We start from the raw sequence: 15,267 nt of genomic DNA, 5'->3' as shown, positions 1-15,267 counted from the left end.
GAGTGTGTGTGTGTGTGTGTGTGTGTGTGTGTGTGTGTGTGTGTGTGTGCGCGTGCGTGCGTGCGTGTGTGTGTGTGTGTAGGCTTTACCTATATTGTAGACATCAAGTATATTTGATAAATATACTTAAATATACTTGATGTTTATTTCAAAATGTAAAGGAGTCTATGGAAAGTCCCCACAAAGAAATTAAAATAAACTTGTGTTTGTGCATAAATGCTCATATAACATTGTGAGTTTTAGTTTTTATGTAAGAGCAGAATGTGGCATCCTAACATCGTTGTGTGTGTGTGTGTGTGTGTGTGTGTGTGTGTGTGTGGCTCAATTGTCCACTGAACTCTTAGCCTCTGTATGCAGCTCTGCTTGTATCTGCTCTGCACACCAGCACCAACCTCCCTAACGGAGAGCAGCTATACTGGGCCTTCAAAGCCCAGGCATTCCTCCTGTGGGACGAGCCAGAGCCCTTAATCCCCGCCTGGCTCCTCCCAAAAGCCACCGGACGACAGCACGCCTGCCGGGGAGGATGTGACCCCCTCCACCCCACCCCATCCCACCCCCGTGGTTCATTAGTGAAACTGTGCCCCACTGCACCATCATATCCCATTTCAACCATCTCCACCTCTGTGTCCTTAATAGCAGCAAACTGGGACGATTTGGGTTGTCAGGGTTGATTTTAGAGCGTTTCACCTTTTACTGACTGTGCAGCAGTTATGCCCCACATTCTTCCATCTGTCCTGACACACTTTTCACCCCCTCATCTCCCTCCTCTTCTAAGATCTCCTCCTTTTCTCCCCTCTCAATCACTCTTTCAAGAATAATGTGTAATCAGAGCCAGATGACTCCTCATTTCACCTATGTTGAAACATCTAGATGGACACAACTATGAGACAAACTCGTTCCAAACCATTCCAGGCTTGCAACATATCTTAGAGGAGGATGGAACTGCAATCCATTGATTCATCCAGAAATAATGAATAGATCCATTATCATGTGGCTATTTTTAGCTGTAAATCTGCTGTAGCACCTGTCAACTTGTGCATGGATTTAACTTTAATTGGAAGCCCTTTATAGTCGCAGAGTAAAACAATTTATTTTAAAACTTTATTGCTCATAATTGCACTTTATTCTATCACTCAAAAGTTTGGGGTCAGTAAGATTTTTTTGAAAGAAATTACTACTTTTATTCAGCAGGATGTATTAAATTGAACAAAAGTGACAGTAAAGAAATGTATAATTAAACAAAATATTTCAGTTTCAAATAAATTCTGTTCTTTTGAACTTTCTATTCATCAAATAAGAATTATCATGGTTTCCACAAAAATATTAAGCACCACAAGTGCTTTCATCACTGTTAATAATAAGAAAAGTTTCATGAACACCAAGTCAGCATATTAGAACATTTTCTGAAGAATCATGTGACACTGAAGACTGGAGTATAATGGCTGCTGAAAATTCAGTTGTGCCATCACAGAACTAAATTACATTTTTAATTGAAAGAGAGCAGTTATTTTCCATTTTGATAATATTTCACAGTAGTACTGTTGTAACTGTATTTTTCATCAAATAAATACGGCTTTGGTGAGCATGAGATTTTTTCAAAGACATTAAAAATTTTACCAATCCAAACTTTTGTACAGTAGTGTATACCTCACAATGATGAGTTTAGGTCTCATATTGTGACTCATTTTAAACTCTATCTACCTTTTTAATATTTTAAATATAGTTTTACCCTTAGGCAGAAAAAGGCTTCCATAACTAAAGGAATATCTCTGATATCTCAGTCTCAAGAGATCTCTTTGATATCTCAATCGTTTCTCTTGGATAGCAATCAGATTAAATGGAGAACAAATGGAGACGTTCCAGTTGAGACTTTACAGTTTCTCAGATGTTGCTCCTGAGATAGGTCTCATCTAGAGTTCAAGAGAGAACAATGTCACAAACACTGCACAACGTGCTTAAGATCGAAAGTCAAAGCTTTCGATATGATGTCATATATTTCAATAATATTATTCCTGCAAGACCAAATTATCTGAGCAATGCTACCCGTATTAAATTAACACTGTATTTATACTGTATGTCTCATTCATGTCAAAATTGACTAACTCCATTAGGTCTTGTGTCTGAGCTTTGAAAGAGCAACCTCTGAGCCATGAAATTTTCCTCAACAACTGCATCTGCTTCAGCGGTGGTGAGCAGATGCTCAAGAACATGTTCCATCCCTGAGGAAATCGCTTGTATCCAAATCGTCGTATGACAGTTTACTGAAAAACTTGACAGCCTTCCAGCTCTGAAAGGGTGCCAGTAAACATATCCAAAATAATCACCACAGAGCTCTGGTCATGTTACGCCTTGGTTCATGGGAAAAGCAGAGGATTACGCCTAATCCATTGATCTCCAAATCATTACGACAAAGGCAACAGTGTACGCAGAGGGAACTTCCTGTGTTTAAAGAGACGGGACGGCGAGAGGGGAGGTGATGACAGCGAGCGAAATGTGTATGTGTTTTGCTTGGTCAGACACCGTACATGAGTCAGCCTGTTCATAATGCACAGTACAATCACAGCAGATTCAAGCCTGCGGGAGGTGGAGGGGATTTCACTTCATCCTCCTGAACTAGTTTCGTTCACAACACAATAGTCGTGCATCTTCATGGGCAAGTTTATTTCGACAGCCGGGGCTACAATGGCCCCCTATCGCCTTGGCTGGACCCCATGAATGTGTGGGTCAGTGTGGGTCGCAGCAGGCAGGGAGTCCGGAGAGAGTCCGGGGGGGCGGGGTGTCCACCTCAGCGCTTTTCCGATCCTCATCCATGCCCCACCGATAAGCCTCTGACAATAATGGAAATTGGCTAGCCGTGATTGTTAAGCAACGGCAAGATAAAGTAATATAAACAGAATTTTCATTTGAAGTCTTTCTATTTTTGATGAGCTTATCGGTTGTTCGCTTATTCTGGTGTAAAATGTTCAGCTGGGTGGCTTCACCTTGGTTGTTCTTCTTGACAGTTTTATTCCAAAGAGACGTACTGTACACTAATTTCAGGAATAGTGTTCCTGGAAGAAACCGGAGTGATTGCTCAAGAGCGCAATGCTGATAAAGTTCTCTGACTCTGCACTTGATGGGTCACCCCCACCTTTTTGCGTTTCTGCTGTCTAGTTGGCACAGAAATGAAAACGCTGTCATAATTTACTCACTCTCATGTTGTTCTCAACCCATATGCTGTTATTGTTTGGAGAATATTTAAAGAATCTTCACTTTTCTGTACAACGACACTTATAGTGGCCAAATTGGTCAAAAAAGGGCCAAAACACTTCTTTCTGAAAGAATAAAAGCGAGTTAACACCAAGAATGATAACTATAAAGATAACTAATATGCTAACTAGCGTCCACACCAGTGCACAGTAACATTCTGTTTATTATAAGCACACACTGTAGTTGCTACTTTAAATGCTTGAGCTCTTTAAAGCAGGATGGATTCTGATTGGCTGTCAATGATTTTATCACTCATCAGCTGGAAAAAAAAAAAGTTCTGAAAGTGATTCCAACCATATCCTTCCACACTAGGATTGATTCATTGTCATCCATCATACGGTTTCAGAAACTCGTAATCAGTGTTATTTTAAAATGATTGATATACAATTATAATATACATTAATATTTTGAATTAGCTTTTATTTTTTTAATTCAGGTAACAATTTTATTATGTGCTTTTGTCATTTTAGGAGTTTTTTATTTCTAGAATACTTTATTTTAGTTTAGCTTGAAATGTCACTAAAAGCATTCAGGTTTGGAATGAGAGGGTGAGAATATAATGACAGAAATCTCATTTCTAGGTGAAATATCCCTTTAAAACACTGATCAACCATCACCTGACAGTGTGAAAGACAGAATGAAATTGAAAAAAGTTGCTGTACAAGACTGTCATCTTGTGGTAGACCAGACACAACCAGTTACACATTGCACCAGAAGGTTCTGCTGTTTCACAACTTCATAAATGGGTCTTCATCCTGGATTCCATCAAACTCTTAATAATCTATAAAAAATACTTATAAATGGAAGTGATGTTTGCCGAAGTGATGTCTCCCAACCAAAACAGCTGAAAATTAAGAACAATGATCAACTTCGGTTGAGTAAGTAATGCCACCTGGAGCCAAACAGAGATGAGGGATGATGGGAAAATCACTAAAGCCTGATTAATAGAATGATAGAGTGATTCAACACGCCTGCACAGCAAGATGCCTGCCAAACTCTGAGTGGTCAGCGTGATATTATTCATATTGTGTGTGTACTTCTTCCTGTTACAATACTTTCTCTTATCCCAGATTAATGTGCAAAAACACTATAAGTAATTTTCCTGGAAAGTGTAAACACTGTGGTGTTTAAAAACATTACTCATAAGCATCCCAAATAACCCAACCCAAACCGTACACGTTTTCATGTAAGTTGCTTGTTCTGTGTATTTTTTAATGTTTTTGAAAGAAGTCTCTTAACCAAGGCTGCTTTTATTTGAACACAACACAGTAAATTCAGTAATATTTAGAAATATTATTACAATTTAAAATATCAGTTTTCCATTTGAATATATTTTGTGATTTATTTGTAATTTATTCTTCTTTTTCTTAAAACGTAGTTTATTCTTGTGATGGCAAATCAGAATTTCCAGCATCACTACTCCAGTCTTCAGTGTCACATGATCCTTCAGAAATCATTCTAATATACTGATTTGGTGCTCAAGAAACGTATTTTTGTGGAAACCATCATACATGTTTTCAGGATTCTTTGATGAATAAACAGTGTTTATTTGAATTAGAATCAAATATATAAATCAATTTAATGCATCCTTGCTGAATACAAGAATAGTAATGTGCCTCAAATTTTGCAATTTTTTTGAGGCAGCATGTACTATTACTTCTCTAAGTAATCAGATTTTTACTTGGTGGACAAAAAAAAACACTTTATATTTACTAGAATACTTGTTGCAAAATGCCTTATGCTGTCGCCATTTGTCCTCACAGGTAAGCCGAAAGGTCAGCAGCGGGGAGAGAAGAAAAAACACTTCAATCTACAGGAGAAAGAGAACGCCGAGGCCCGTCGAGAGAGGAAGAGAGAACGAGAGAAGGAGACGATCGACCGAGAGGATTCAGAAAGCCGGAACAAAACAGAGCACCGTCGCCGGAGGGACCAGAGCAGAGACGCTGGAACAGTATAAATAGCTGCTGCTCCTCACTGCTCCTCTGCCTTTCTTTCCCCTATCAGGCCATGTCACCCCCTCACCCTCTTAACCCCTCGCCGAGGGGGTGTTGCTGCTACCTGTATAATTTAAATGTATACTGTATATGCACATGAGAGAGGGGGCGCTCGTCATCCACACCATTGCAGGCATTGAGGATGCCCCATAAACCTCAGAGGGCACCCTTCACCCCCCTAGCGCCTGGTCTGGTGCTGGATTGAGGCTGAACTGTGTAACGTGGGGCCGGGCATGTCAGATGATCTGTGGAATGTTTTTGTTTTTTTTAAGGGGGTCCAGGTACAGCGCTGTATCATGGTTTGAATTAGGGCTGCACGATTAATCGCATGCGATAACGGCTCTGTGTAGTTAATGCTGCTCAATGTGAAAGCACGCAGGTGATGGAGATTTACCGCTGATTACAGAACCGGCTTTCTGACAAGATGCGCGTTAAATATCGCATGCGATTAATCGTGCAGCCCTAGTTTGAATGTAGGTTTTTGAGACATTAAAGTAGAGTTGTTGTATAAACATCTGTATTTTTTTGGGCTGAGTAAATTAAAAATGAGCATGCTTACTGGCCACCGCGGACATTGCCTGCCGCCAGAGGCTGAGAGACTGCATGTTGATTGGTGTAAATGGCTAATGAACTGGCTTTCTTCATACTGGATGAACAACAACACTCTCGCTGCAACGTTTTAGTAACGTTTGTTCAGTTTTCTCCGAACAAAGTGTTGATTTGCCTGTCTATATAAACAGGATTTCCTAAATGGAACAAGCTTTCCATTGAAGCCAGCTGACCAGAAATCAAAAGCACCTGTATGTCAAATAAACAATATTGAGTTTGTATTCGTTTGTAATTTATTGTCACAACAAGCATGCATATACAACAAACACAACAGTAGCTTAGCCATAAATGATTGGTAATACATATCACTGTTTCAAGATACAAATCTGTGATATTTTCCATAATTTGTAATTATGGACATTTAAATAGTAAAACCTGCACTTAAATTTCTCTGTGAATAATAGTATTAATACTCAAATGGATAGTTTGGAATATATATATATTTTTTTAACCTTTGTCTCTTACAGATATAAGGGTCTCTTATAGTCTCTATATTAGGCAGTAAAAATGGTTTTCAAAACAGATAATAATGAAAAATGTTTCTTTAGCATCAAATCAGCATATTAATATGATTTCTAAAGGAACATGTGATACTGAAGAGTAATGACTGCTGAAAATTCAGCTTTGCCATCACAAGAATAAATTACATTTTAAAGTACATTCACATAGAAAACAGTTATTTGAAATTGTAATAATACTTCACAATATTACTGATTTTACTGTATTTCTGATCAAATAAATGCAGCCTTGGTGAACATAAGAGGCTTTTAAAAACAAACAAATATCGATTATTCCAAACAATTGACTGGTAAAATTATCATTTATGTTTATATTGTTATACACCACTTTTCTAAGATGCTGCTAAATTACATCAGCAATAACAATGGGCCTTTAAGAATATTAAGGATAAATGAGTTTGTAAGAATTCCAGTTGTATAAATACATATATTCAGAAAAGAAACATACATGTAATAAGAGGATAAATGGGCACTTTAAAAAAAAAAAAAAACATTTTGTGCTATAAATTTCTGTTCTAAAATGTTTTCTGAAGTCTCCTTCCCTTGTTGTTTTGTTTAGAAGGTTACAATGTTATCATAATAGGTTTGAAATGTTTCCACCTACAAGAATCTGGCCCCCATCAGTGTTGCCAACTGCTTTCAATTGAAAGTAGCTAAAACTGCTTTGCGCTGTGGATCACCGGATCGGCTTTCACCGTGGACAAAGCTCCACGGAGTCCAGCCCGGAGTCGTCACATGTGGTCAAGAGTGTCTGTCTGCGGACTGCAAGAGAGGGGCGTAACTTGAAGAAGGGGGCGTAACTTGAAGTCTTTTGAAAAAAGTCTCAAAAGGGGCGGGGAAGTCGCTAAATCTAGCTACAAAGTAGCTAAATTGGCAACACTGCCCCCCATATCATAGTTGATACCAATACAGTGGTTTACATACGTCTCAAAAGTGGATTTACATTAACCATATATACATCTTAAAGACAATTACTAAATGTCTATTTAACATCTGACAGGATCATCTTTGATTAGTATTGCAGATGAGTACATCTAATAGACATGAAACAGGCATCTGAGTGATGTATGTGTGCTATTATGTAGAATTCACTGTTGTCAACACTGCTTTAGATGAATGTAAGTCATGTAAACAAACAAATCTACATATGTGTGCTTCGTTGTGAAAGTGAAACTACTTTGTTTGGCCTTCCAAAAGAGGACGATATCGCTTCTCATGCCTGGAGCTGATCCGTGCTGGTTGCTGAGGAAATAAATACTTCAACTTTGCGTATGTGAACATCTGTTAAAATTTAATATATTTCTGTGATCAAAGCTGAATTTTCATCAGCCATTACTCCAGTCTTCAGTGTCATATGATCCTACATAAATCATTCTAATATGCTGATTTATTATCAATGGTAGAAACAGTGCTTAATGTTTATTTATCCCCAATCCCCTGGAGCAACCTGGAGAAACGAGCCTTGCTCAAGGACACACTGGTGGTTGCGAATCAGCAACCTTTTGCTTACCAGTTCAGTGGTTTAGCCCACTACAAAAGTAATAAAGCTACAACAAAAAAATGCATGTAATTGTAAACATGAAATTTGGCAAGAAATGGAAAGCTGACAACATGAACTGTAAAATGTTTAACTCCGTTTAAATGTTTTGCAGGTAGTCGTGCTCATGGAAAGCAGCACACAAATGTTTGGAGCAGACACAGTGGCAGCCAGATTGTCCCACATGTGTTCCCCTGCTCTTGCTTCTAGGTTGTGTGTTTCAGAGAGCCGTCATCATGGTCTTCCTCATCCTCTTGCTCAACGATGTCCCCATTGAGAAGAGCAAGATTGTGAAGCACAGCGCAGCAGCAGAACGGTCTCAGCTGTGTTGAGATGGCAGTAGGATGTGGGGTTCACCATCTGTAAATACATGGTTGTTAGAACAATAAGTTTGAATTAAGCTTTGTTTCATCTGTTGTTGACTTGTATATGTATTTATTTATTGTGATGCTTGCTTTTATTCATTCCTTTACTACTTTGATATCAGCGCCTCACACTTCATCCCAGTAGGTGGCGGAATATGCACCAAAAGCTGGTTTGCCAACCGCCATTAAACATCATAAGAAGAAGAAGAAGCAATAGCTTATGCCGAGTAGAACCTTAGATATGTTGTTTATATATCTATGAGTAGAACGACAACATGCGACGTTTTAAAGCAGTGAGTTTCTTATTAAACATGCGAATATTTTACTCTTAATCATTTAGCTCGCTTAATATATAGGTAGTTTAAGTACAGGTAAGCACCTGAAACTACCTTTTGTTTGCGTTTTATCATTGAGGTGGTTAGTTACGTGTAACATTTTAAAGTGCTGTGACTTTTATGATAGTAAAACTTCACAGCATCTAATTTGAAGTCGTTGTCTTAGTTTTAATCCTAAACTCAAACAGGAGCTCAAACAGTCATGTCAGTGACAGGTGAGTTGGACTCGCTGGAATCCAGCCCTGCTTTTCCCCATCAGTCCACTTGTCTGAGTGAAAGGACACTGAACCCAGAAGAGCTGGAGAAACTCAGGACTGACCGAGTGTCGGACTTTAAGCAGCAGAAACTCGAAATGGATGCTCAGAAAAACTGGGACTTATTTTATAAAAGAAACACGACTAACTTTTTCAAAGACAGGCACTGGATTACCAGAGAGTTTGATGAACTGAAAAACTGCAGAGAGGTAAGAGATGTTCCATGCATTTGCTATAACATGTTTGAGTTTGTATTGATGAATGCAAATTAAATCTATTCTTTCAGTCTCAGGGGCAGAAGCTGGTGTTATTGGAGGCTGGCTGTGGGGTTGGAAACTGTATTTTCCCTCTTCTGGAAGAGGATCTGAATATCTTCATCTATGCCTGTGACTTCTCTCCATGAGCTGTTGAGTTTGTCAAGGTAAAAGTGACAAAGTTGTGCTTCCTCTCACTTTAATGTAATAGGTCACCCTAAATTAATATTAGCTGAAAATGTACTTACCCTCAGGCCATCCAAAGTGTAGTTTGTTTCTTCATCAGAACAGATTTGGAGAAATTTAGCATTACTTCACTTGCTCACCAATGGATCCTCTGCAGTGAATGGATGCCGTCAGAATGAGAGTCCAAACAGCTGATAAAAACATCACAATAACGCGCAAGTAATCCACACAATTCCAGTCCATCAATTAATATTTTGTGATGTGAAAAGCTGTGTTTGAAATACATTTATCGAGATTTTAAAATAGTCCTCTATCGATAATATTGCTTCCTCTAGTGAAAAAGTCATCTCATCTGAATCAGAAGAAAAATAAGCATAGATCAACCGCTGTTTACAAGTGAAAACAGTCCAAAATGGTTCTAAATAAATATGATGTATTTTGATGTGAGAGGAGAAAATTGGATTATGGACTGATATTTTGACCAGAAGTGAGGGTTTGAGGTTAATATGCCTTAATGGTGGGTTTGTTTCGACAAACATGCTGTTTTTTACACTTCACAAGACATTAATTGACACGTGACAACAATTAATGTCTGCTGTTTAGAATCTCATTCTGACGGCATCCATTCACTGTAGAGGATCCATTGGTGAGCAAGTCTCCAAATCTGTCCTGATGAAGAAACAAACTCATTTACATCGTGGATGGCCTGAGGGCGAGTACATTTTCAGCAAATGTTCATTTTTTAAACTATTCAAACTATTCCCTAAAAACCTACATCCATCTGGTCAACCTTTTTCCAGTCTTATAATGTTGCACATTCATACACTGTTTTGCATGCATTCTGCCTTGATTTATGATTATTTATTATTATTATTACAGCAAAATGCCTTGTATTGCACCGAGCGATGCCTTGCGTTTCAGTGTGACCTCACTAAGGACGATCTCCAGGCCACCATACAAGTGGAGACGGTGGATGTAGCCACATTGATCTTTGTTCTGTCTGCAATTCATCCTGACAAGATGCAGAAAGCCCTGGAACAAATTTATAAGGTACTGCTGATCACATTTTGTAAGAAAGAAACTCTATCACAGTGCATCGACATTTTGTTAAACACAAGTAAACTTATAACTTATAAAGTGATTTTTCATGTGTTTTTGCACACTTTCTTTGTGTTGTGAAGTAATTAATTTCTGCTTTCAAAACAAACTGACAGGTATTAAGACCAGGAGGTATTGTCCTCTTCAGGGACTACGTACTGTATGATCATGCCATGTTAAGGTTTAAGTCAGGCAATAAGCTTGGCGAGAATTTTTACACAAGACAGGATGGGACCCGTTCCTTTTTCTTCTCAAGAGGTCAGTGTAGCATTTGTTTCTTTTTAATCATCTGTTTTACTGCATTGAAGTTAATGTTTTATTTCAAATTTTTTTTTGGTATCCATCTTTTCTTCTCATAGAGTACTTGGCTGGTTTGTTCCAACAGGCAGGATTTGAGACTCTTGTTAACGAGTATGTGTTGAGAGAAACTGAATAAAAAAGAGGGTCTGTGTGTTCCCCGAGTATTCCTGCAGAGTAAATTTCGCAAACCTGTTCCATCATCACCAGCATAAAAAAAGTCACATTTTTGTAAATGTATTTTTCAAAATGCCATGCATTAATTTATTGTATTTCAGATAAATAGAATTTTCATTCAGATGTTGTCGTTTTTTTTTTTATCTCATAATGAAATAAAATCTGTATATTTTTCAATTTTTTGGTGAATTTCTTGATTTCAGACTTGAGAATAACATGCAAAGTTAGTGAGTGGTGTGCTGGACATTTTCTTATGTTTATTGTAGGGTGCAAAGTTGTATGTAATTATATCATAGATATATGTAGCCGATAGGTAGATGGCACATTCGTCGACGTGTACGCTGTCTTGGAACGGTCAATGTGTCATCACTTACAATAAAAATCAATGAGTTTCAATATGCCACATTACCAGTGTTGGGGAAAGTTACTTTTAAAAGTAATGCATTACAATATTGCGTTACTCCATAAAAAAGTAACTAATTACGTTACTTAGTTACTTTTTATGGAAAGTAATGCGTTACGTTACTTTTGCGCTACTTTTTAGATCTGGACAGGGCTTGCTTGTTTTTAAAAATAAAAAAAGTTCTATTTTTGGCAAATATAAAAGCCTTTTCACACCAAAAGTGAAATGAATAAGCCTCAGGCTGAAGGGAAAGTAAATTTACGTCCGTACAGTAGAATGCAGAAGAAGAAATTTCAACACACTTCAGCAATAAAAAAAGACTCACAAATGTTTGTCTAGAGTAATTTGTGCTTATTAGTATGGTTGAACTGGATCATCGAAGGTCAGAAGCAAAGACATTGGTTAATAGAATGGGATTAAATACATAAAGGATATTTGTGTTGTTTAACATTTAATTATTGCAGGTTTGCATCATATTCTGAGTTGCATTATTTGTATTCATTTTGAGGAATACTGAATCTGTGTTTTTTTTTTATGAGTGATTTTTATTTTAGAACTACAGGAACATCATCTGATTTCTCTCAACATGGGGACAGGAGAGCTGTCAATCAATAAATTGGGAAAAAAAAGTAACTTGCGTTACTTATTTGAAAAAGTAACTCAGATATTCTCTTGTAAAATAAAAAGTAATGCGTTACTTTACTAGTTACTTTAAAAAAGTAATCTGATTACGTAACTCGCGTTACTTGTAATGCGTTACCCCCAACACTGCACATTACGCAGCCTCTGGTTGTAAAAACTGCCGAAATTTAAATTCCTGAAGAAATTGGATAAACTTTCACAGGTAAGAATGTGTTAGTTTGCGTTTCTGTGTTAGCTCAATATTACAGTTTTTTTTTTATTACAGCCTCGATCGGCTCACGTATAGCGGCCCACAGAAACAGCCACTTTATTTTTAATGTTTTGTTTTCTTGATAACATTGTGTGTTATTGTTCCTTGAATAAAAAAAAGAAACAGCCACTTCAGACCAGAGTTAAGTAGCATGCAGCTGCGCGCGCATTGTGATGGCAGAAAAACACGGAACAAGTGGAGGGAAACGGGTAAAATCCATGGAATAAGAAATATATGTCTATTTTGTCTTTACATATTTGATATGGTCTAGTGGTTAGGATTCGGCGCTCTCACCGCCGCGGCCTGGGTTCGATTCCCGGTCAGTGAACGAGATGTTTTTCCACTTGCGAGTGGAAGGAGTGAGTCAAGTCTAGGAGTGACAAATAAAACGACGACATAATCAGTTTAATAATTAAAACATTTTTGATTTCAATTTTAAGAAAATTCACTGTATTTATTTTCTAAATGCATGCTATTGATATAAGCAAAATGTCAACTCGATCTTCCGGTGAAACGACAGATCTCTCTGTTGAAGTGTGGTCGGACTTCCATTTAGCCTGCTTAAACCCGCCCCTCTCTCACAACCGACTGCAAGCTCACATAAAGGTCTGCTGCTGGTCTGCTGCTCCATCCAATCAGCAAACGATGGATAGAATCAAATCCCCGCCCTTTGCTTTTTTTTTTCCTTTTCGATCATCACGACTTTACAGCAACTGTGTGTGGTTTTGTGTATTTTTGAGGTTTTGGAGTCCCCTGCAGTTAAGTGAGTGGAATTCACTGTGGTAAATATATCGCTATCGTAATTACTGTGATTTAATTTAATTTTATATTTAGATTTTTGTTGTTGTTGCTGTTTTCATGTTTGAAATTAAATTAAATAAATCATCTTAAATAGAAAAATAACTAGACATATTTAAAACGAACTAGACAATAACTAGACATATTTAAAACTAATTAAGTCAGGTTAAACGTAAAACAATAAAATAGTGAATAAATACATAATTTTAAATGCACATTTAAAATTGTCACCCCTATTCCGCCACAACAAAACATGTTGGAATATTTAGTAATGTTGTTTTAATACTATGATTAGACATAATTAATAATGATAAATGCAGTGTGCTTATTTTTCTTCTGCGCATAAGCATAATTGACCGTAGCTGAATAATACGTTATATTTATAAATAGTATTCATTGTTTTCTTCTTCGTCTTCTACTTTTTAATTGTTTAAAAAGTGGTCGACCTCAACGAGGGCCATTTCTCAGTATGCGTTCTTGTCTTTACTTGCGTTCTTGTGGACTTGTGAAACGTCATCAGTCGTTGCCCAAGTACTGTTCCAAAGTTCACATCTAGCCAAATCCCCAGATGTGTTCTTGCTCCACCCCTTTTATCGAGGATGCATCAAGAGGTGACTTGTGCTGGTGCGAGCTTGAGGCAGCATTAATCCTACAATGCATTTCGCACCAACCAGCGAGTGTTAATGGCGGAGGAGAAAAGGCACATACTTTTCAAAATATTATTGATATTGTGTCATGAAATGTACTTTTAAGAGTTTTTCAGGCGAGAATGTAGTTGTTTATAACTCAAATCTGCGGTTTATTTGTAAAGATAGTGCCTACTTGAAAATTTGCTTCGCAGATTTCGGAGATGTGAGCTCCAGGCGATCACCGCACGCTCATTGCTCATGTTTCCCGCTGAGAGCAGCCTACCTCGGCTAGTCTTTCTGACATTTGCCACTAGCGCGGATGTCTCTGTAGTGGTTAAACATGATATATAATTCCTTTTGGGGTATATCTAACAGGCAATCTTTGGTCTCATAAATGTATTATTTGTTCCTGGTCATATAGGTTTGGCTGAGCACAAAGTTTAGTTTCATAACTTTATATAGCCTAATTATCAGTGATGTAATGTAACGAAGTAATAATACTTCGTTACAGTACTTAAGTATTTTTTGCGAGTATCTGTACTTTACTTGAGTTTTTATATTTCAGCCAACTATGTCCACATTCTATTGATTTGTGCTTACTGGAGAAAGTGCAATACCTGAAATGCAAAAGTAAATTTCTCAAATGACAACAATCATTAAGATTATAATTTTGAGCTAAAATAATTTTGATCAGTTAAACCATTATACAGCATGACGAAAATTTGACTAAAACCCAGTGGTGTAATGTAACGAAGTAATAATACTTTGTTACAGTACTTAAGTAGTTTTTGGGAGTATCTGTACTTGCATATTTCAGCCAACTTTTACTGTTACTCCACTACATTTCCTAATAAAAATGTATACTTTTGCAAACAAGTGCGTGCACAACCGCGGATGATTCATTTTCCACTCAAATTGAGTCTGGGGTGTGCGATACTTTATTATCTGCGATAATATGGTAAGTGTTGTTGTAATGATGTGCGATCTGACATTATCATCAGATCACACTCATAGTGCACACGCACGTTGATTTATTAGTCTATTAAAACTCAAAATTCAAGGCATTCTAAATTCTGTGTATGAATGTTTTGTGTATATATATATATATATATATATATATATATATATATATATACATACTTCTTTTCCATTTTGCACTTACTTGTACTTTGACTTTCAATACTTAAGTAGGCTACATTTAAGATTAAAAAAATACTTTTCGTACTGAAGTACAATAAATATGACATATTTTAAGACTTTTACTCAAGTAATATTCTAAACGGTGACTTCAACTTCTACCAAAGTCATTTTCTGGTAAGATATCTGTACTTTCACTTGAGTATGGCTTTCAGGTAGGCTACTTTATACACCACTGCTATTTATCTTACCGTCGTACAGCGCTGATGTAACGTTAGCATACATTTGACTGAATTGATTGCTTTTGTCTTTATTTCCTATTATATAAGCCTCTTATATTTCATATTATATATGTTTAATGGCTATTATTGTTCATTAAAGCTGACATTTACCAAAAAGGCAGCGTAGTGTTTTATGTCATACATTTATACAGTGAAGATAATCAGAGTATATATATATATGCACAGAATTGCCTGAACCACATATTAATGTTTTATGTATTTGTGTGTGTGTGTGTGTGTGTGTGTGTGTTTTA

General features: G+C 37.1%; 1 protein-coding gene and 1 pseudogene across 1 annotated transcript in view; both read left to right on the top strand.

The window, feature by feature from the left end:
- LOC107668313 (R-spondin-3-like) overlaps window positions 1–5,572 on the top strand; it is a 9,904-nt gene extending 4,332 nt beyond the window's left edge. Inside the window, exon 4 of the mRNA XM_016460153.1 lies at window positions 5,013–5,572. Within this exon, the coding sequence (XP_016315639.1) occupies window positions 5,013–5,206 (194 nt within the window). The 3' untranslated portion in view covers window positions 5,207–5,572. The remainder of the gene's footprint in view (window positions 1–5,012) is intronic.
- Window positions 5,573–8,652: 3,080 nt separating this feature from the next.
- Window positions 8,653–10,946, top strand: LOC107668310 (methyltransferase-like protein 6; annotated as a pseudogene).
- The last annotated feature ends 4,321 nt before the right edge of the window (window positions 10,947–15,267 follow it).

Source organism: Sinocyclocheilus anshuiensis, unplaced genomic scaffold, assembly GCF_001515605.1.
Source record: "Sinocyclocheilus anshuiensis isolate Anshui unplaced genomic scaffold, SAMN03320099.WGS_v1.1 scaffold1623, whole genome shotgun sequence".
In the NCBI taxonomy this organism is placed as follows: Eukaryota; Metazoa; Chordata; class Actinopteri; order Cypriniformes; family Cyprinidae; genus Sinocyclocheilus; species Sinocyclocheilus anshuiensis.
This window is presented reverse-complemented; position numbering and strand designations above follow the sequence as displayed.